The following is a 24,432-nucleotide window of genomic DNA, read 5'->3' as shown; positions in this document are numbered from 1 at the left end:
GGGAAAGAGACAAGCTTCAGGGATGATTATGGTTATTTCTATTTTGGACATGTTAATATAAAATGCCTGTGGAATATCCTGTTAAAGATGTGCAGAAGGTAGGGCTTCCCTGGTGGCACAGTGGTTGGGGGTCCGCCTGCCGGTGCAGGGGACGCGGGTTTGTGACCCGGTCCGGGAGGATCCCGCGTGCCGCGGGGTGGCTGCGCCCGTGAGCCATGGCCGCTGAGCCTGCGCATCTGGGGCCTGTGCTCCGTGGCGGGAGAGGCCACAACGGTGAGAGGCCCGCGTACCGCAAAAAAACAAAAACAAAAAAAACGATGTGCAGGTTATTGCATATGTTTTTCTGAAGCTTTGGGGACAAACATTTTTGTAGGTCATTAGGCTGTATGTGCTGCCTAAAATTCTGGGAGTGGTTGATATTTCCAAGGAAAAGTGTACATATGTGAACAGTGATTAAAGACAGTGGAACCACACAGAACACTAACCAATCATTAACATGAACTGTGGAAGAGGAGCTTGATCCTAAGTAGTATTTTTTAGAGTTATAAGGAAGGAGATCCAGGAAAGTTTGGTGCTCACAGAATTTAAAGACTGTGATTCTCAAATTGGAAAGGAGGTCAAGTCCAGTAGACTGGTCATTACAGAGAGTGCCCACTCTTAAGAAATTTGCATAAGGTAGTAAGGAAATTGGGAAAACCACCATCTTATCTAAAATTATTTCACTATTCACAATTTATAGAATAACCTACTGTCTTCACATTCCCTAATCATTTCTTTTGCAATGTCTAATGTGCTTTCAGTCCTACTCAGTGTATTTTTCATCTCAGCCATTATACTTTCCATCTCTGTAAGTTCAATTTGAGTCTTCTTTAAAAATACATTTCATGTCTTAAATTAATGTTCTGAACCTATTAAATCCAATTATAATAACTGTCTAATGTCATTGTCTGCTAACAATATCATCTGTGCCAGTTCTTGGTTGGTTTTGATTAATTGATGTTTTCTCATCTTTACAAGTCATTATTTTCCTGCTCCTTTACATGTCTTGTAGTCTGACTGGGTGTCAGACGTTGTAAATTTTACCTTCATAGTTGCTGGGTATTTTTGTGTTTCTTTATTCTTGAGCTTATTTGTGATGTAGTTTAGTTACTTGGAAACAGCTTGATAATTTTTGTTCCTGCTTTTAAGATTTGTTACATGAGACTTAGAACAGTGTTTGATATCAGGCTGATTATTTCTCAATACTGAGGCAAAAGTCTTCTGAGTACTCTACCCAATGCCTCATGAATTATGAGGTTTCCCAAGTTCTGTGTTAGCTGGGCACTGTTACGTTAAATGCATCCCCCTGGGTCTTTCCCAGGTCTTAGGCAGTTTCCTCACATTCAAGGCCTGATCAGGACTTTGCTGAATACTTGAGGGGTACCCTCTGCAGATGTCTCTTTCTCTGCAATTCTTTCTTGGCTTGTATTCTACCCTGCATACTCTAGCTGCCTTGGACTCCTTGGACTCTCAGCTCTGTCTCCTCAACCCAGATTTTCTACCAGGCTCTACCTTTGTTCTGCTTTCAGCATAGTCTATAAATTCTGTATAGGGCAGTCATAAGGCAAACCTTGTTTGATTTCTATCACTCAGGGTTCACTGTTCTTCATTACCTGATGTCTAGTGTCCTGAATACCATTCTTTCATATACTTTGTCCGGTTATTTGGTTGTTTCAGTTGGGAAGATAAATCTGGTTTCTGTTACTCTATCCTGGCTGGAAGCCAATCAAAAAATGAAGATTTTGAATCAATGAATTTCTAAACTATTTAAATTACCAATGGGAAATGAAGATAAATAAAACCATATATTTATATTGGATCTCTAGGTTCTTATTTCTCTGAGATATTTCTAGGTCCATTGGCTAAGGACTTTCATTTCATAAATCTTGATTGTTCAAGGAAATGCAACTGCACCATCCTACCCCATTTTTTAAATTTAATTTTGTTTCCAAGTTTGTTGTTGTTTTCAACTTTTTTCAGACAAAGTATTCTTTTCCTCAAAAGTCATTTATAGGGCTTCCCTGGTGATGCAGTGGTTGAGAGTCCGCCTGCCGATGCAGGGGACACGGTTTCGTGCCCCGGTCCGGGAGGATCCCATATGCCGCGGAGCGGGTGGGCCCGTGAGCCATGGCCGCTGAGCCTGCGCGTCCGGAGCCTGTGCTCAGCAACTGGAGAGGCCACAACAGTGAGAGGCCCGCATACCGCAAAAAAAAAACACAAAAAAGTCATTTATAAACTATTAAGCTTTTCAAAAATCTTGCTTTGGTATGTGATGCCTACCAGAAAAGCATGGCAAAGAAAAGTATGGAATATATTACTGTACAGATTAAGTTGTGAGAAGTTGTAACGTTATTCAAATGTAGATTTGTGGCATCCTAGGATGTCTTTAATTCAAGTGGAAAGGTTATCTCTTACCTCTCAGAATTTTAAATGAAATATAAGTGATTTTGAGACTCTGTTACATTGACACATTTTATGTTTTGTTTGGAGTTGTATGCCTTCAAATTAGTTTGATCCATAAACCCTTTAAAAAAAAACCACTTGCAAAGTTCTTTGTCTAAGTGTGTCCAATTAGTTTGCTTAGCTGAAAATCAAATTATTGTGTAGTACTTTTTCAGGCAAATAGAAGTTTTCTCCTACTGAAATTTCTTTTGGGGCTCTTTTTCTAGAATTAATTTAGCATGATCGGTACTTGTGAGGAAAATGTATTTAGCTGGATTCAGAAGGATTAGGGAAAAAATTTCCAGAAAACGTAAAATTAATATGGTGTTAGTCTTAGAATGTCACTTTTATTTTATATCCTACACCAAGGAAAATATTTAACTATCCTTTTAAATGCTTTACTTCTTTCACAGTACATTCCAAATGTTTTGTGAGGGAAAAGTATAGAGACATTATAATACCGTCTTTACATTTTCTTAGGTATAGGCGAAAAGAATTCTGGAGATCTTCTTATATTCTCATTTAAAGATTTGAAAGTATGTTTTGAGACAATTTATCTTAAATCACACAAATCCTTAACATTAAATACGGATTGGAAAAGAGATTATAATGCTCTCATTACATCATGCTGCGTTTATATATTTCTATGAATAATAATAATCCAGAAAATATCATCCTCCTTAGTAGACATTACATGATCACATAGATACATATCTGACATTCTAAGCCAAGTTCCGGAGCAATTATAGACATGATGATGGCTCCTGAAGTAACTATTGAAAACATTTTCTAATTGCAATTCACAATGAGATCTAATTCTTTCTGTTTTTGCCAACAGTCAAATTCTCATGTTATTATTTCAGATTAGAAGCTTTAACAACCAACTGACATTTATCCAGCAAGTTGGACTGGCAGAGTCTTATGAAGTTAAACTCAATATTAATATTTATATAGTTTCTCCAGAGAAAAAGCTTAGGCTACTCACCTGGTTTATTATGTTACCTCTCTTCAAATCTCTTCTGTACTGGTTAAGGATAGTTCTGCTCTTTGCAGGTAAGAGGAAAAAAATAAAAATAAAGGATAGTTTAATTATTTGCTGAACCAGTAATAAAATAAAGGTAAAATTATTAATGTTAATAGCTATTTTCAAATTTATTCACATCGTAAAGTTTTTCCAAGTGATGTACACTGTCAGTTTTCAAACTGCATTCCAAGGCTTTGGCTTTCTTTGTCTTAGCAGTAATGATCAGAAGTGATGTCTCTCGTCAGAAAGAAAACATTTGCAGAGGCACCATTAATGTTGAAGTCATCATCAGAAGTGCGTTGTAGTCTTTGACTCCCCATTTACTTTTACTCATTAGTGCTACATGTAGCTCTTCCTCCCTTTCTGAGAAATTATATTTGAACATAAGCTTTTACAGCATCATCTGTATCTCCCTATATATTGACATCTATATCTACATGCTTTAAAGCATTATAAATAAATGTAAGAAACTGTCAATTGATGAAATAATTTTGTGTAGTGTAATTCTAATACAGAAATTCACATACATTTTTTAAACTCCCACTTGCATTTACTCACCAGGAATTAATTTTCTGATCATGCAGTATTTCTTGCATATTAAGTTTGCTGAATTGCAGGCACACACTGTGAAAACGTTACAATTTTAAACTTGTTTCAGTTAAGGGAAACCATTTTAAGTAAGATCAGTGTGATTATGTGTGAAGAACAGGTTTTGCACAATTTGAACACTCTTTTTCGGAGACCTAAACGTCAACGTTTTCTCCCTGAGAATCTGGATGCCATTAATTCCGTCTTCAAGGCAATTAAGCCAAATGCATTTCAGAAGTATTGAAGAGGAAAAGAACATAGTCTTATCCTTGTAATGTAATAGTAGTCAGAATCATGATGGTACTTCATTAAAATATGACATATTTAATCTATTAAACTAGAGAGCATTTCTTCTCTGAGTGAATGTAATTCAGACTCTTTTCATTGCATACAGATCACATCTTCCAAGTTGAGATACATCATATTATAATGGACTGTTATAGTTTCTCATCTTTGTATTTGAGAAAAAAGATGTTTGTCACCAAGGATTTATTTTTAAAAGCACTTGAAAGTTTGGCCAAGGTACATTATTTAAATTTAATACCTATGCATTTTATTTCTGTTATCTATCTCATAGTCAAAAACAATATAAGGAGAAAATATCCCTCTAGGTCTTCATCTCGAAGCCGTTTATAAGTCTATTAGAATCTATAAAATCGTGTTATAATAATTCTAGTTGGAGTTCAGAGCATAAACAGAACAATGCAATAAATATTTCTTTGTAAGAGTCAAATGAGTTAAAAAACAATCTATATCTTCCCAATAACAAAGCTGCTATGGAAATTAAAAGGAAACAAGCAACAACTACGCAGTACCTTTTTCTTTCTTCATGTTCAAATAGGACCCTGAGGAAGACTACGGTATTTCTCTAGCCTATTGGATTGGATTCCCTATCATCACAAGATTTCAAATATATATTAAAAGTACCAATTATATAACTGTGCCAAGAGTTTGATTGTCAAAAGTTATTTTTATCATCCCAGTAATAACTACTACTAATTCTCTGATTTATTTCCACACAATAACTAAAACACTGCTATGCTTGGAAAGTAATCAAATTGCTTTATTCAGAGACAAACTGTATTATCTATAGTTGTGCAGATAAATGTAAATAATAGATTTACAAATCAGTCAGCTTTTATTACTGTAACACTTCATCAGGATCACCGAGGGATGAAGTATTCATATAAAAGAATGTTCTAGATAGAGGCAGCCCTCTGTACATAAGACAATTCAACTTTTTTTGATTTGTATTTCTGCTGTTCAGCCAACTACACATTTGTGGTCAACATATTGCCAGTAGGCAAGCAGCACACATATTAAATTCCATCCGTCAGTCTACTCTCTGATGTTTACCACCAAAGTCTCCCCAACACTCCCTCTCAATCTGACCACAAAAGAAGGGTGGCAGGATCCTTCACAACCTCACTGCTTCAAGACTTTTGTTTTTAGCACAGGCCTAGGTTCAACCTTGGGTTTTTGATCAAGATGCACAGCGAGGCAGAAAGAAGGAAAGAAAAAGAAAATTAATAGGAAAAGTAGGAGTGTTTAATGCTTTAAAGTCAGTAACAGAAGTTTTGAAATGCTTTGAGCAATGGCAAGATCATTCCAGGGAAAGAAGCTTTGAAAAGTTCAGGAATGATTTTGATGATTTAGACATTTTACTTTTGATTTTTAAAATAATGCCATTATTTTATATTGCCACTTATCTCCAGGTAACAGCATCTTATTAAGTGAAAATAATTGTGTACTTTAAATAAGAAAAACTGTGGATAATTTTATTGTCTACTCACCTCTACATACCTAAGATGGAAAAATCCATGTCTCTCAAGCGTGTTCCTCCAGCATCCTTCCCAATGCAAGGATTATGACTTCAGCTTCATCTCTTTAGATTTCAAGTGTGAGCAGGTGCAGAACATTCTAACCTACCCATATTCGCCTTTTCACCAACATCTCACTTCCACACAAATCATACTGGAATGCAATCCTCTTATCTTTGCCATGGCCACATTACAAACCCTGTATTCTGTTCTACAAGAAGTGTTTACTCCCTTTCTCTTTCTACTCCACCTCTTAAAATTAAAACTCTTGGTGCTTGAGGAGGTTTCCTCTTCACCATACCAAATTTTTCTGACTAATACATTCTTATTCCTGCTTCCCTCCAGAATTAAACTTGACTGGGAGGGAGAAATCTACATTTTCTTCCATTCAGTCCTTTAAAAGAACTGCGTAAAAGAAAAATTTGTGATGACAGCCCTCCACTTTCATTCAGTAAAGTATTAGTCTTGGCGGCACGGTGGAAAATATTTGATTTTGTGGAATCAGACTCTTATATCATGAATCTTTGAGTTCTGACTTTCTCCAAGATAACATTCCATTCATGTTGTTATCTTCAGGAGAGAAGACTCAGCATCACATGACTGAAACTAAGGAGGGGGTGGGAATACTATTGATTTACTCTTAACATTGATTCTCTACCAGGTAAGCAGCACATGTCAAAAAAAAGGGGAAAAAAACCCAAATACTTAAAAACGCATGGTTAGGAAAAAGGCAATGCCTTCTCACAGATAGACTGCTGATAGGGGCAATTTATAATGACCCTAAAGAACCATATAATAATTGTGTGTAATAATCATATGAAATTCATTCTTGTTCGTCTCAGCCTTGTTCAGAATAACTGAAAATAATTTTAATGTCTAACAATAACAATATATGCTGGTTAAATAAATATTGTTGCATCCATAACATGGACTATTCTGCAGCCATTAAAATGACTTCTCCTTTTCCAAATTCAGTGCTCTTGAATTTTTATACCATTCATTTTTTTTTTTTTAATCTTCTCTCTTGCAATTTAAATAGTCCTCTGAGGGCCGTGTAGCCACTACCCAGATACCTTCCAAAACGTCACCCTAAGTCAAATGCAAGTTATCATTTCCAGGCAGCCAAATTAATGCTTCATTCCTGATTCTATCTGAGGATGGAGAATTCATATACTGCCAATTTAGTTCTAAATATTTTAACTCTGGTTTGCCATTTTATTTTGGCTTCAGTGACAAGACAAATTGGATGCCTTTCAAAGAAATGGTTTTGGATACTCTTTATTAACATACTTATCTCAACATAGGTAAGCAGGAAACCCTCTCTACACAAATTAAATATAATAATAATATAATAATAAAAACTTCCCAAATCTTTTTCTCTTATCAAACTTTTTCCTATCATGCAAATTATTCTTATTCTTATAGACCATATTTAAGTGGGGGAAAGGACTCAATACAAAAGGTGGTAGCTAATGCCTCTACTGTCCTACTTAGAGATTTCAACTGATAAAATTATGTTAGCATATCAGAGAACAATGGTAGCCTTCACAAAAGTAGTGTAAGTTCTCTTAAATTCATCACAAATTTGCCTTTAAGGAGTCATATTAAGATACTTTGAAAAACAAAAATTTGGCATTGATAAAAACAGACTTTTAATCCAATTTGTTGCAATGAAATAGGCTTGAAATTGTATTAAAATGCACACATTAGTTTGATGTTGAAAACAGTTATTAGGCTAATTTTTCTTCAGAAAAAACAAAGTAGGTATTTCATTTTGGTATGTAGAAATTTTTCTGGGAATATAATCACTACATGGATAGGTTATTTTTTAGTATCAAAAGAATTAAAAGGTTTTACTGGAAGCAAGGAGTAATTGTGACATAAGGCAGAAGTTTAGAAAACTCTTATTTCTATAAAAATGAAATAAAAATTTGCTAATTCGGGCTTCCCTGGTGGCACAGTGGTTGAGAATCTGCCTGCTAATGCAGGGGACATGGGTTCGAGCCCTGGTCCCACATGCCGCGGAGCAACTAGGCCCATGAGCCACAACTACTGAGCTTGCGCGTCTGGAGTCTGTGCTCTGCAACAAGAGAGGCCGCGATAGTGAGAGGCCCGCGCACCGCGATGAAGAGTGGCCCCTGCTTGCCACAACTAGAGAAAGCCCTCGCACAGAAACGAAGACCCAACACAGCAAAAATAAATAAATTAATTAAACTCCTACCCCCAACATCTTCTCTAAAAAAAAAAAAAAAAACTTGCTAATTGTCCTTATATTGACCTTGTATCTAGAATTTAGTAATAAATGGAGACTTATTTCATTCATCTATTCTTTCAACACTAATGTCTTACCTCAGTGCCAACCACTGTTCTAGATACTGGAAATTCAAAGGTCTGCCGCTAAACACTCAACATAAGTAAACCCATAAATATATTCAAGGGTTTAGAAACAAAGCATATGGGGAATATGATGAATTTATTCACTGTATTTGCAAGAGATCAAACAGTTTTACAGAGATGGTAAACCCTTGCTCTGTGCTTCATTAAACATAATTCTGTCGCAGTGAACCCGGAACTCATTCATCCATAAAATATTTCTAGAAAACCAGTGTTATGGGATATGTTTAGAAAACATTGGAGGGAATCTATTTCAGAGAAATATTTCAGAGAAAAACTTTTCTTTACCTCTGAAAACAAAAAGTGATGCGATTTGTAATAGTAGCTGCTATTATTCTGTTATTCAATTAAGTTTAGTTTTGTTTTAAAATTGACACAGAGCTTGTAATATGGAAAACTATGCTATACAAGGAAGATCCTATTGGTTTTGTTGAGAAAGTTTATGTTTTTTGCAAGTAAAAATTCTGAAGACCGTCAATAATAAATGATGCCAGGATTGTTGTCAATTTTAGGTTTGTCTCCTCGATTTCTCAATAAAAATTCATCTGCAAATCAAAGCCCTACATTTAGGTTTGTTTTATTCATATTTGTAGCTCATTTTTGAAGGTATTCGAGGTCCTGGCATAGAAGGTGACATTGCCATTGATGATGTATCAATTGCAGAAGGAGAATGTGCAAAACAAGACTTAACGACTAAGAGTAAGTGTCTCTTCTTGGATCAGTTGGTGTGATGTTAAAGTAATGTAATGACAATTAAACTAATGTGGTCTAATTGTTAAAACAAATTTATTGTTAGTTTATTTAAAAATTTCCTATGCATGAGACCCTAAAATTTTAATTATATTTTAAAATCAAAGTATTAAATCTGATGGTAGGCATTTGAACTCAGTTATTTGACCTAAAATAAAAGTAATTTTGATTTAGGTCTATGTAAGGCAAGCACACTTTGGTTTTTAATTAAGATTTTAAAATAGTCTTAATTTATATTATTAATTTCAGAGGATTTTTTTCACTTTTATTAAAATATTTGGCTAATCTATATACTCAGCACACATTTATATAGCCATGGCTGTTTTTATTCCTCCAAGTTTATGAATGTATTTTGTAGGTCTAACTTTTGCCAACCATTTTAACAGATTCAATATTGTGAAGAGCCTTAGTATATATATTAAGTAATGGAGCAGCCTATTCTTTTCTGGTATAATTAATCCCCTTATACCTACATCACAATCTTGTTTAGTAATTTGGTTTCACTTTTTATTCTGGTTTGAATATTATGGTATAATATCTTCAAATTGTATGGTTTTCACCAAAAATCCATTTTTAGTAAGAGAGCTATAAATAAAAAATTATAAATAATGCACAAGGCATCAGAATTCTGTGTTGGGCTATTTCTTAAAATCCTCATTGTATTATTCATGTGAAGGTGAGAAATCTAAAATTATACTTATGAAAAATTCTTCTTAGTTGAAGGATTTTCATAGGCCCACCTAGAATCTTTAATTTTGTGGTCACTTAAAGAGGTATCAATCAAACTAAATACATACAAATAACTCAATTATTTAGCACTTACAAAAAGAGCATGAAAATCCACTTTGTATAAGTCTAGAGCAAATCAGGGTCTTTGTTAATTGAGTATAGTTAGTGAGAAATTATATCAGTCTGGATGTTGAAAGTCAAATTTGTACAACTACCCAGTGATTGCTCATATGAACTGAATTGACCCCATTTTTAAACATTGTTGGAGACAAAAACTAAGATTGTACATAACAATGAGCCATTTTGCTCATAGTTTTCACCTTCTTGTCATTACACTTAGCATTTCACGTAACAATTTTAGTAAAAGTTTCTCCCTGTGTCTGGCTAATTTTTCTTTAGAAAACCAGCAGCTATATCCAAATGAAGTAGGTTTGTCAAATGCACAGAAAAGCAAGCATTCTTCTCAGAGGAAAAAGGGATTTCTTTTGAATTTCACAACATGAATCAGTGATAGTAACATACACTATATTAACTGAAGATAGTTACCATCTGATACAGAAATCTTACATTTTGCTAATTAAATCACTGGAAATTAGTATAAATAGAATTAAACTTTCCAAATGAGGAAAGCAAGAGAACATAATTTACTCCCCAAAAAGGAGAAAGCAGAAATGTAGCCACAGTGAAATGACTATGAAAACCCGTAGGCACTTTATTGTTATACAACAGAACATTTTCATAATCAGTTTTCTTCTCTTAAACTACTAAATTCAGGAAAATGTGTGACTATTTCAAGTAAGATATATCTATACTTATTGGAGGTATTTTTATTTAGCCTCTGTAAATCAGAGGAAACAATTCTAATTGAACAAAAATATTTTCTTTGGTATGAGAAAATACTCTGCTACATGTGTATCTCTGTAACTATAACTTATTAAGTTCATTTTGATGAATAGTGTTTGTGGAATATTAAATTAATGTTAAATTCTAAGTACAAACCAGCTTGGAGGCCAAAGGCCTCTTCCTGAACTGCTCAGGCTTCCAACCCCTCTCTGGTAGTAAATGTAGTACTATGGCCCCACTATCAAAAGCTGAGATTGTTTGTCTCTTATTTTCAAAACCCAGCTCACTCCTAGGTGAGAGCCATTTTGTAACTTAAGGCAGGTTAATGAATTATTGGGTTTGCCTATGTTAGTCCTCCTAGGTAAGCTACACATTCTAAGAGGTATCATCTGTACATGAATTTTACTTGAAATACCAGCTACAGTAGGAATCTCAAGGCAGATTGGTGAAAGAGATTTTTAGTTAGAATGGACTTCATAGCACTTTTAAAAATTACACTAAGGAGAAAATTATTTACCCAATTTATAGACTGATCCTGATATGTATAATCCACTGTTTGCAGTAGTTAATTTCTCTACCCATAACAATTCCTACCTGGTTTTCATAAAGGGTAGTTTTTCTTTCAGTGGTCTTTAAGTTAAACATTTCTGAAAGCTTAAAAAAAAAAAAAAATGAAGCTGACTTTTTAAATTTTTGAGAATTTTTTGTGTGCATGCCTTCATGTGGCTAGCAGAACTCTGAGGTTGAGCTCAGCCACAGACTCACATAAATATGTTCTGAACAGGTTTTTTAGCATAGCATATCAATTTAAAATCTGAAAATATTTTACAAATGCCTCACCATATATTCAAGTTATTTTCCTTTTCACTTGTCTTGGAAGTGAAGCTGATAAATAAAACAAACCAAAAAACAAGTGTTTTCCAAAAATATCTTCCATATACTAAAATTGTTTTATTTGTTCACCGAAGTTGTATTGGTAGCTACATGGAATACTTACTCTCCTTTTTAATTATTTCTTGGCATTTACTTCCCTTGTCTTTAGATTCCGTTGATGGTGCTGTTGGAATTTTAGTACATATATGGCTTTTTCCGGTTATCGTCCTCATCTCTATCTTAAGTCCTCGAAGGTGACCTTACCCTGGCAGAGGCTATAAAAGATTCACCAGGCACTGGCATGAAGAAAGAGTCTTTGTAAATGGACATTGAAAAAACAAACTACCAAAGATTCCTCCACTGACTACTGACTCAAAATAAAATAATAAAAACAAATTTTTTAAGCACTGGAGATAAAAAGACATCATGGAAATATAACTTATTCCGCACTACAAATAAAAGAAAATCTTGACCTGAGTAGAGAAGAGACCTTCAGGTGCTTTTGTGGCTAAAAAGATTACAGCATCATCTGGTCATCTGGTTGAAACCGGGGGGGAAAAAAAAAAAAAAAAAAAAAAAGCTATAGAAATCCTTGTCAAAGCACAAAGTCATGGCTGGTTTTGTTTCAAATGAATAGTTTGCTTGTTACCATGGAAACCTAATGGCCTGCCAACAAAAACCTCACTGTAAACAGGGTACGTGAAGAGCTGGCATTTATTTTCCTTTTGAGAAGGTTTTGCATAGAGAATTAAATAAATGTAGGCCCTTTTACCTTTGGTTGTTACCATTCCTTGAAAATAACCTGAACTCAGAATTATTTACAACATTGTTCTTCCTCCCCACCTTATCCCCATCCCACTTTTATTATTATTATTTGTTTTCCTCCCATGGCTAAGCTAGATAACTGTATGCTGTCTCTTTTTGCATGCACTACTATCCAGGATGGTAAACCTGGGCTTACATATTACACAGGCTTATCAGAGTTTGCTTGCGGCCACTTGAACACCCAAACTAAGTCATCTGTTCCAACGAAGAAACCAAACCATCATCTTTTATAAATTGCCATGGAAACCAAGTGCCTTCAATGAAACAAGCCTGAATAATTTTCAACTCAGAAGTTTGCACTGCTAAGAGTGGTTTGTGTAAAACTGTTTTATAAACAAACTACAGAGCCTAAATGTGCAAATTACAGGCAAGACAACAAAGCCGCTTCTGAAGAAGAAAGGACCGAAGCTGCTGCGTAAGCCCATGCAGACAAGATATTTGTTGTTTGACCTCCTAGACAGCCATGGCCTTTCGCCATATTGTCCATTAGAAAATAACTCCCATTGAGACCAGACATGGGAGCAACACTTTTTTCTTCCAGGTTATTAAATGGGTCAACCAGAGCAAAAGGTTGTTAAGATAATACTTAGAGCAGAAGGTGGTAAAACAGGAGTGATTTTTTACTCTAACCTCCATTTGAAATGAAATTGGCCCTAGCTTTAGAGGGAACAAGAAAATGTTTGTGATTGCAGTACATACAAACTCTACAGTGGAACTGGGCCTGAAAAAATCTGGCTTTATTCTAGACACTGAGGGTAATATGCCTCTGCCCTTTAGTCAGACTCTGTGAAAATTGTGAAATATTATTTTATTATTTTACCAAGATTAAAAAACACTTTTACAAAAAAACAAAAACCTGTAAAAATGATTTTGAGCTACCTGAGGACAAATCACACCTTTAACCAGCCAGTTTTCCAATGCATTGTAAATTTCACTTAAACCTGTTGGTTATGAAAATTTGAAGATCTTTTTCCTTAGATTATCTCAGCTTTTAACTTCATTTAAAAAGACTTTTGTCTAAAGAAGAATATTATTATTATTATATGTTCTTTCAACACCCCAGGATTAAAAAAACTGATTATGCAAGTAATTGGGATATAAGTATTAAATTATAACATTTGCAAATATTAATATAAAAAGCACAACAAAATGTAGTGGAAAAATGACAAAGCTTGATTTTTTTTTAAAAAAAATTCTGTAGAAATGTTTGTGCAAATTCAGTAATCCAACTTAAAAGATAATTTTACAGCTATGTTCAATAAAGCCTCTTTCCAGGTAAGGTATGAAAAGCGGTATGTGTGTTTGTTGAACGATGTTCACGTATCACCAAAATGAGACTAGTTATACAATTTATTGGTTGTCTCCATGGGATAAATCTTCAGTGCTTCATATACTTTAATGTCTGCAGGAAGAAATTTTGATAGGAAATCTCTGATGCACTCTCCCTTATTTATAATAGTTGTAAAAAAAAGTCAAACTTTTGAAAGTAAAATATGAAACAAATATGAACTTGGAATTTAATGTGTATTTTCATAGTTAAAGAGGAAACCAGTCTGAATATCCAGGTAATGATAGAATTGAGCTAAGCCATGTTCTTTAAATTAAGCAGAATAAAGAAATGAATTTTATAACATATTTGAACAAATCAGGCATATTGAGAGAATTTCAAAATTATAGTCACCCATCTATTTTATCAAACCAAAGAGATTAAAGTAAAAATATTCAAGGCACTTAGCTTAATATTTACTAAATCTCCCTTCAACTTGACTTCCATTTTATGTGGCAACTAACCACTTCTCTCCACTATCCCATATTAGCGGATCATATTTTGAAATTGATTTTCTGCGTACTCACTTCTGATAATATCAATGAAAATGTTCTGGATAAAAAGAGAGGCTTAACTCATTGCCGCCTTCTTTCCCTGATCTTTGAGTGAGGCTTTTGCAAAAAACAAAAAATAATCTACTTCAGAATATTTGGATATACATGTGTCCTTTCCAGGAAAATAATCAAGTCTTTTCTCCTAAGTAACCCTGCACAAAGAAACTTGCTGTAAGCAAAAGATTCATTTCTACTACTAAACATTTATAAAATACTAAAGTCTTTCCATAACCTTTCACACAGTAAGAATACACAAGGCTTCAGAAGTTCATGAGAACCGGCTGGTACTTCAAAAAGTAATTTTGATTAAATGTTTGAGAAATTGCAGATGAGTACCAAGAACAAAGGCGTAATCAGAAGAACTGCAAAGCAATCAACTTTATTAATATGGTAATAAGTTAAAATATATAACTTAAATGGGTTCTGGATCACTTATATAAACGAACAAACTTAGAATCAACGTTTTTCACTCTAGAGGAAATGTTTAGTTGCTGTAATTGAAAGGCAATGGGTAAAAATGCAAAAAATTTTTAACGGTCAGCATATGTGAAATGTAAATTAAGTATTCCCTTCTTTAATATTAGTTATAATAATGACAACTTTAAAGCGCTTACATGTTTACCAACTGCCTTCCTTTTCCTAATACTTTTTTGTATATGAGTTGAAATCTCCAATGTATTCCTCCTTTTCCTTTTTGATAACATATTTTAAGTGTAATTGATGGCAATATTTTGTTGTTGTTGTTCTTTCGTAGGAAGGCATTAGGCAATGGAGCTTTTAATTTCCTGGGAGAAAGATTATATCATGTAATCTCCTACTGCCAGTAGTTGATCCCAATTAATTAGAAGCATTACTTTTTTTCATCAGTTCAGAGATGATTGTTTCTCCACATTTTAACATCTCTGCAGTCAGGCTATTTTAATTATAATTAGCAGCATTTCTGTGTAGTGATATATAAAATAATAGTGCATCCTAAAAACATGGCATCTTAGGTACTGAAATTCACCAGTGTTACCAGAAGTGTCAAATCATGCCCAATGTTATTACTTTTCAGTAGTAATAATAGCCCCTTCGTATTTGTAGGATTATATTAAATACTCATTGAATACACATTATTTAAAAATAACATAACTTTTATTTTGTGCTTTTTAAAAATCTGAGTCTTCTCTTACATGCATTATATACATACCTAGCCCTGCTTTCTTTCTTTTTCTTTTTTTCCTGCTACCTATTTTTTAGTTCTATTATGAATTACAGTATGCCATGTATCCCTGGATTAAAATGTTTTCTGGTTTTATGTGATTCATAGCACTTAGTAGGTTAGAAGTTTGGCCTGCCACTAAATTTTCTTTAAGAGATTTGAAAAATGCATGTTGCACCACAGTGTCATGTAATAGGCTAAACTAATGGTACTTCATTTCACCTACATCACAGCATCAACTTTGACATAGCAATGAATTGTGATAATTACAATAATGAGAATTACAAACCAGGTGGTCAGTTACAAATGGTAAAAAATAATGCCATTCTTTACTTTTATATTTTAAAATATGACAAAATATGAATGACAGCTATACTAACTTTTCACCAACATGCATTTTTATTTTAAAGACTTTATAATAAACGTATCTGTCAAAATGTGTAATTTGAAGAACAATTAATTTAGTTCTATACTTAAGACTGTATGAAACTGGCTGTGGTGTTTTTCATGATCTATTTTGTTTGTTTTGATTAGTGATTTGAAAGATACTGATAGACTACATAACCTGAGTTTGATAGAATGCCTTCAAAGGATTCTATTGCATGCATGTTCTTTATCAAAAAACTTTTTTTTAAATGTGCCTTTCAAAGATAAGAGCCTCTCAACAGACATTTAAACTGGAAAAATTTTATTCCAAATTCATTTTCCTCTTGGGTGATGACGACTTCTTACTAATTGCTTCGTCTGCATCTCAACAAAGCAGAAGGTATACTCTTCTTGCAACTGGGTAGTTGAAGTCAATGAGGAGTTATTGCATTTTCTGTGAAAACAATAAAATCATAGGGTTCAATCCCAAGCTATTTCCTTTCCGACAATGTTCCCTTTGTGGTTAACTAGCTTACTTAGTTTTCTTAGTGCTTATTTTTAAAAAGCAATGTCTCTGGCATTTTCTACTTCTACTTAGAAAAGCTACCACAGAATGATCAGAACTTCTTTTCAAATCCGGTATAAAAAGTTCTCTGCTGAGTATCCATAATATTTATAAGTAAATATATATGTTATTACATAGAAAAAGTAAGACTTAAAACTTGACATCTTAATGTGAAATATGCCAGTTCAGAATCCATCTATCATAAGTTTATGTCTGTTTGGAAACAGAAGTGAAAGTTAGGGGGAGATAAATATTCCATATATTTGTATATGGACTACTTTATTGACATTATTAATATAAAGCTTAATAAATTATGATTGGTGATTTCATTACCATGAACCTACATTGAGTATATTGGAATTAAGGAAATGGAATTCAAAATTTGAATAGGGCAGGGGTTAAACTCTGGGTAGAAACTGAAATTGTTTTCTTAAAGAAATATTTACAACTGATTGAATTTAATTTCAATTGTACTAATTTTCCATAAGATGAGCTAAAATGTATTCTTATTTTTCAATAAAATTATGGGAAATTTTATGAAATGGGGATTAGCATATTAGTTTCAGTTTGTTTTCGTATGGCTTTTAATTGTCCTGGATTTCCAGGATATCATTTTTATTTCTTGAGACATCAGTATATTTAAATGTATACGTTTAATCAAATATACATTGTGTTAAATTCATATCGAATATTAGTTACATTTTAGATCTCAAAGTTTAGATTTAACTTACTTTTCCTTTTGATATTTTCCTTCTGCAGATAGCTGTATGTTATTTTCCCTTGGATTTTCTTTCAATAAATGAAATAATGTTAAATACTCTTTTAGTGTTTTGGGGAAATTTCTGCTGTCAATAAGCACTGAAGTTAGAAACAAAAAAAATATTTAGAATAGCAAATGTATTTTCAAATTAAGATGAAAATGCCATCATTTTTCTCTCTATTAAAAAGCTTTTATAGACTTAACACTGCAGTGGAGCACAATTAGTCTGTTAAAGATATGTGTTGATTTTTATATCCTTTGTGAGGGATCATTTATAAGATTGTGTTAAATAAGTAGACACTAAAATCTTCCTGAATGAACTGTGATTTAAGAATGATGGTTCAATTTGGTAACTGTGGGCTTCTGTATGGTATGTGAATAACTGACTGCAGATTAACAGTACTGCTGTTTTCCAGGATGAAAGTTTTAATCACACATTTCACAGGGGCACTGTAGGCTAAATGTGAGCCTTCCGAGGGAAATAAATAATACTGCTTGACAACGATTTGAGTGAACCAAAGTATAAATGGAATCCTAAAACTTGCTTATTATTGTTTCCCTACTGACTATTTAGCTTAGTTTTTTCTTCATCTTTGTTATTATATCTCCAAATATATCCATGAAATTTTGGAAATACAGATACAATTAACATTAACAGACCTATTAACCATCTTTAGAAATCAACTCCCTAACTGCTCCCTAAGTGCATATTAAAGTACTGTTTATTCTTCATAAGCTGTTTTGTTTAATAGTCAAATTAAGGACTTTGTCCATATTTGATTCCTATAGTACTTATATTCCATTAAATTATTCTTTAGTAGTCTGCATATCTGCTTCCCAGCTGAAGTTGTAACCTCCTTCATGGCAAGGACTATGTCTTTTCACAAATTTAAGAGCTTCCAACTTACCTAGGTTCTATAGAGATTATTGAATTAATGATTACTGAATTAATCCATGATTTAGACCTGCATTTAGAATGGAACTTATTCAATGAATATAGGAAATAAGCAGTAATATCACCTTTCAGTTATAAAATCAATGACATTTCACGGACAGAAGATATCTATGTGCTGAGAAAAATGAGGAGTCGAGGAAAATGAAACGTCAGTTTAAGCATTTCCAACACAATTTTCTGGCACTTCTTAGTTTAACAGAAAATGATTGTATTTCTTAATAAAAGGGCAAATGTTGTTAATGTTTCTGCAAACAAAATCATTATATGGTTAAACTAAGGAAAAGGAGACTAATTCTGCATGTTTTGTGTTAGGTGCCATCCTTATACATGAGAATAATATGACATAGAATCTCTTCTTTTAACCAAAATGTATTAATTATAGAATATTATGCTTAATTTTACATTAGGGAGATCACGTGAGCTAAATTCAAAGTCTTAGCTCCTTTGTAGAGTTTGTTGTAGTATATATGTGTTGGGATCCAGTCATCCACTAAACATGATACGAAGTATATTTTAATATGCAAATATTTTAAAGGGTTGTATAATAATTTGAATTATAAAACACAATTATAAAAAAGAAGATATTTATTTAGTTCTGGGTAATATTTTAGGTGCAAAAACTAGACTTGTACACATGGGACAAAATAATGAGAAAGAAATTAATTTTCAAAATTGGTAATGGTGTTGAACAGAGATGACTATAATTTTATTATTTTATTTTGTTTCGGCTTTGAATTATATGTCTCAATTTCCAAAATTGACACAACTCAGCAGGCTAATGAGCCCAAAATAAAGGATGGTACAGTGCTAGTATGTGGCAAATAGACAATAATTAATAATTAGTTTACAAAAATAAGTAGTACACTGTTAAAATTTTTTAATGAAACAAACATGCATCTTTTATTTTTCATTTAGTTTTCGACAATATCATATACAAAAGTGGGATTTTATGTGTACTCAAAAGGCCTTTACAGTGTAGGAGTATCTGAGGGCACTGGAAGGGTATCCATTCTGAATCAACATCCCACACCAGGAGTGAGATTCCTCACTCAGCAGTCCATTCCTTCATGCCTGGTGTTGCTTTCTCCATTTAGTCTTCTTTCAAACTATAAATATTCCCACCAGGAAAACATATTAGTCCCTAATATTTGGGGGTAACATTTTATCAGCTCACAGTCTTCAAATATCTAGCAAAATTGACTGAGAAAACCCTGGACCTACTGGAAGGGGCTAAGGAACACGAAGGAGATGCATGCAGAGACGAGAGATACAGGATTTCAAAGACTACATTCATTTCACAGTTTTCCTAAGGACAGGTCCAGATTACATATCCAGTATATAAAATAGAGATAGAATGAGAGGAATGTCAGGCTGTCAGACACAGGCAAAGGCTCAAAGAACAGAGTGAGAGAGCTTCTAGGACAGAAACATAAACAATGAAGTCACAGAGAGGGGACAGTGTGAATAGATGTGGATTTAAAAAAGTGAAACTGATCAAACAGATTGTTCACACTAGTAGAAAGGAGAGAAAAGGAAAATTACGTAACTAGATGCATTCTGTTGAGGGTCATAATTTAAAAAATGAAAATAAAATGTTTAGATCAAGTAAGTTTGAAAAGGAACTACAATAAATATATATAAATGTAAATATATATGTATATATATATACAATATATATATATATATGTAAATATATATACAATTATTCACCACATGCTCCTCCTGCTTTCTCTTCTTTCCTTTGCAGTGACTATGGTTACAACATGACTTCTCTGTCCACTTTCTCCTTCCTGGTTATGTGGACTCACAGTACGTAGGTTACTTCTCCGTAAATTTTCTCTGTTCATACTCTCTCTGCACCACTTTTTCATTATACAATTTTAGTTAACTTATTCAATGTCCCTAAAAACTCAGTTTCCTCCCCTGTAAAATAGGGATAATATCATCGGTAATAATATAGTAATTCATAGGATTGCAGGGAGGCTCAAATGACATAAACTACATAAGACAATTTCCTAGAACACAGTAAGAATTAATGAACAGTTTTTACTGATATACATGCTATTCTTAGAGAAGCAAGAAGAGAAAGCTGAGAATCATGACATCTGTTACCTTCCACATATGCCAAGTTTGGAAATGAGCATTTTCAAATTATTTTCACTCTCTGTAATAATCTTACTTCGAGCCCATGCATATGCACACATTCATATATACATGTCATTAATATGATTTATCATTTTCCAAGTGTTTTCACACACATTGTTTCATCTGTTCTAACCCACAATGATTGGTGACTTCCCTGTGGTGGGTGTGAATTGAGGTATGATGGATGTCATCCTGTCCTCTTTCCAACACCTTGCCTCTCACAGCATGTAGGTGGGCACCTGTTCACAGTGACCCAGGACTGAAAAGAACAGTGTTTAATAAGCAATGTCTTTTGTTTTTTTATTATCCAGAGGGCCTCCATACTATATGAAATCTAAAACAACATTATTTTGTGTACCACTAAGAAGAAAAAGAACCACATTTTTACTGTGATTGTAAGCCACCATAAGTTATAACAGGCAGTCCTGTTTCAGAGATGTCAAACTGTGAAAAAACTGAATCTTAAGATTAATGAAATATGACATCATTTTTAATGTACTAGATATTTCATTTGAAACTTACAGAAACCTGCTTTGTGTATTATAATGCAGTTGGACTCTGTCTTTAATGTGAATCAAAAGCTTCTAGAATGGTTGTTGAAAATATAGATTCCAGAGTCTTGGCACCAGATATTTTGAGCTAGAGGGAGAAGACAGGAGTTTTTTAACAAGCCACTTAAATAATTCTGACATTTGTGATTAAAAGAGCCACAATTTGATTAAGATTGGTGTAGTGGAAAGAATATAAGTTCAAATCCTGATTTTTACCACTAGTAGCTGTGTGACCTTGAGCAGATATTTTAAAAGCCTTGAGCCTTAGTGCTCTCGGAGACACCATAGAGCAGTCTGGAGTCAGACTGCCAGGTTCTTCATTATGTAATCTCCCTCAGTTCCCTTATCTATAGAGTGGGGTTATCTAATTAATGAGCTAATATGTGTAAAACATGTAGAACACTGCTGGTCTATAACAAGCACCACATAATATCTTGCTCATCTGCAACAATGTGATAGTAATAACAGTACTCGCCTCAATGCCATGATGAGTAAACAAGGCAATGCATCTCAAGTATTTGATAAAGAGAAAAGTGTTTTGTTTTATTTTGTTAGATATTGGCTTAATAAAGTAAGATCTTTCAAAATAAATTCTTTAAAACTTCTTTTCATGGCTAATCCTTATTTCCTTTTCCTTGTTTTCTTGAAGATGGACATCTTGAAGACAGACAAGGAAAAATTTTCTATAGTATTTGAATGTTCTTATTTATCTGGCATGAAGTATATTAGCCCTCCAAATGACACAGGCCCTATGGCATTACCTTATAATGTAAATGGTTTTTTGAATAATCATGCTTATTTTAGGATATAAAAAATTGTTAGAAAAAGATAATTGTTAGTAAATAAGCACAAGTTTGACATTCTTCAAAAGTTACCATTGATATTTACATATGTGTTGATGTTCTAGACAAAATGCTGCTCAATTTTTAAAATAAACTTTTATTTTGAGATAATTATTGATTCATTGTAGTTGTAAGAGATCATATAGAGAGATCCTGTTTCCCGAGTGATAACATCATGTATGTGTATGTGTGTGTGTGTGTGTGTGTGTATTTAGTTCTGTGTATTTTAAAAATTTTACTTATTTATTTATTTATTGCCTGTATTGGGTCTTCATTGCTGTGGGCTACTCTTCCTTGCAGTATGCGGGCTTCTCAGCGCGTTGGTTTCTCTTTGTTGTGGAACACAGGCTCTAGGCACGCGGACTGCAGTAGCTGTGGCACACGGGCTCAGTAGTCGTGGCTCATGGGCTCTTAGAGCTCAGGCTCAGTAGTTGTGGCACACGGGTTTAGTTGCTCCGTGGCATGTAGGATCTTCCTGGATCAGGGCTCGAACCTGTGTCCCCTGCATTGGCAGGCAGATTCTTAACCACTGCGCCACCAGGGAAGTCCCTAGTTCTGTGTATTTTTATCACATCTGTAGGTTCATGTATTCACCACCACATACAAGGTGCACAGTTCAGTCACCACATGAACCCCTGTAGTGTTGCCATTTTATAACCACATCCACTTCCCTTCTGCCTCCCCTCCTCCAACCCATCCCACAATCCTGGCAACAACTAATCTGTTCTTCATTTCTACAATTTTGTCCTTTCAAGAATGTTATATAAATGCTATCAAACACTATATAAATTGGGAGGATTGGCTTTTTGCATTCAGCATAATTCCCTGGAGAATTATCCATTTTGTGGCATGTATCATGAGCTTGTGCCTTTATATTGCAGAGTAGTATTGCATAGTATGAATGTACCAGTTTGTGTAACCATTCACCCATTGAAGGGCATCTGGGTTGTTTCCAGTGTTCAGTTATTACAAATAAAGCTGCTATGAACATTCATGTACACATTGTTTTGTGAACATAAGTTTCCATTCCCAAGGAAAATGTTCGGGAGTGCAACTGCTGGCTGGTATGGTAATTGTATGTTTAGTTTTATAAGAAACTACCAAATTGTTTTCCAGAGTGGGCGCACCATTTTCCATTCCCACTGGCAATGTATGAGTAATCCAATTTCTATGCATTCTCACCAAATTTGGTGTTGTCACCACGTTTTTTACTTCAATATTCTGATATTTTTTACTTCAATATTCTGATATCACATTGAGGTTTTGCATTTTCTTAACAGCTAATGAAGTTGAACACCGTTTCATTTGCCATCTGAATATCCTCTTCTGTGAAATGTTTAGCTATGTCCTTTGTCTTTTTTCTAATCAGATTTTATTTTAATTGTTGAGTTTTGAGAGCTCTTTTTATATTCTACGTGTAAGTCATTTGCGGGATATGTGGTTTTTAAGTAGTTCCTCCCAATTTATACCTTGTCTTGTCATCCTCTTCACATGGTATTTTGCAGAGCAAAAGTTTTTAGTTTTGATGAGGTCTAATTTATTTTTTCCTTTTTTGGATTATGCTTGTGGTATCATCTAAGAACTCTTTGCCTAGCCCTAGATACTAAATATTTTCTCTCTATTGTTCTTTTAAAAACAATGGTGTCTTTATCCCAAGATGGAAAACTGGACAAATTTTAAGTCCTGTTTTAATGTTAGGTACATTTATTTTAGTTTAAAAATATAACATTTTCTCATAGCAATGATGGAAGATGTTTAAACAGAGCAATAAATGAGGTTTACAAATTTAGGTATTTTAGATATTAAATCAAAATTTTGAATGTTACATTTAAAGTTATATGATATGATAATACAACCATATAAAGAGAAGAAAGGTGCATCTCTTCATCTCAAAACATACCCAAAGATTACTGCTTTTATTTTTTCAAATTCTTCCTTAATTTCACTTATAGAAACTGTGTAATGAAAATCAGACAGCCATGCAAATAGTCATGTATTAGGTATCGTGGCCACTTATAATAGTGAGAAAACTAGAAACAATATAAATGTCCATCAGTAAGGGAATGATTAAATAAAGCATGGTTGTGCACTCCCATATGGACTCCAGCTTTCACACAGCAGTACAGCCTGAAGACTGCCAATTTTGTGAGAGATTTCTTCAGTGCCTACACGTGCACTATAGTTCAAAAGTGCCAGGAATTAACATCACCACAACCAGCCCTTCCATCACTCAGCACCAGCAGTCCTCACACAATGCATAATGCCTTAGCTTTCTAGCCCTGAGGGAGAATAACTCCAAAATGCCCATTCTACAGAATCCCAGAGTTCCCCATGGGACCAAGTTCATTATCCACGGTGGTCCCTGATTAAGAGAAATTTTTTATTGGTTGCCTTTCCTTCCCTTTATCACTTCCTCATATCCCTATTAGAATTTCCTTGAATCATCTTCCAAAAAAAAATATTGCACTGAAACCTTGTCTTGAAGACTGCTTCTGAGACAACCAAACTAAGACAATTATCTGTAGGAGAGAGAAGCAGGAATCTCTTTTTAAAAATGGGCTTGAACTTCATATAACACATAAATATGTTTACTATATATTGTTGGGTTAAAAACATACATAACATTACATGTAGTCTGATATATTTATAAAAATACATATGCCTCAAACTCGTAACATTCTTCCTGTCTGGTAGGTTTTGTTTAGCAAAGTTTGATTTTCTATTTCATTCCTGGATTGTTAATTTTTTGGACATTAAACATATGTTAATTTTATAGTCTCAAAAAACATAACAAAAAATCCTAGGGAGAGGAAAGGAAGAAAATGGCTCAGTGTAGGGA

At 33.8% G+C, this 24,432-nt stretch overlaps 1 protein-coding gene across 1 annotated transcript in view; it reads left to right on the top strand.

Moving 5' to 3' along the window:
* MDGA2 (MAM domain containing glycosylphosphatidylinositol anchor 2) overlaps nt 1-11,760 on the top strand; it is an 846,526-nt gene extending 834,766 nt beyond the window's left edge. Inside the window, exons 16-17 of the mRNA XM_007448438.1 lie at nt 8,901-9,006; nt 11,672-11,760. Of these exons, the coding sequence (XP_007448500.1) occupies nt 8,901-9,006; nt 11,672-11,760 (195 nt within the window). The remainder of the gene's footprint in view (nt 1-8,900; nt 9,007-11,671) is intronic.
* The last annotated feature ends 12,672 nt before the right edge of the window (nt 11,761-24,432 follow it).

The sequence above is a fragment of the Lipotes vexillifer genome, unplaced genomic scaffold (genome assembly GCF_000442215.2).
Source record: "Lipotes vexillifer unplaced genomic scaffold, Lipotes_vexillifer_v1.1 scaffold441, whole genome shotgun sequence".
NCBI lineage: Eukaryota > Metazoa > Chordata > Mammalia > Artiodactyla > Lipotidae > Lipotes > Lipotes vexillifer.
This window is presented reverse-complemented; position numbering and strand designations above follow the sequence as displayed.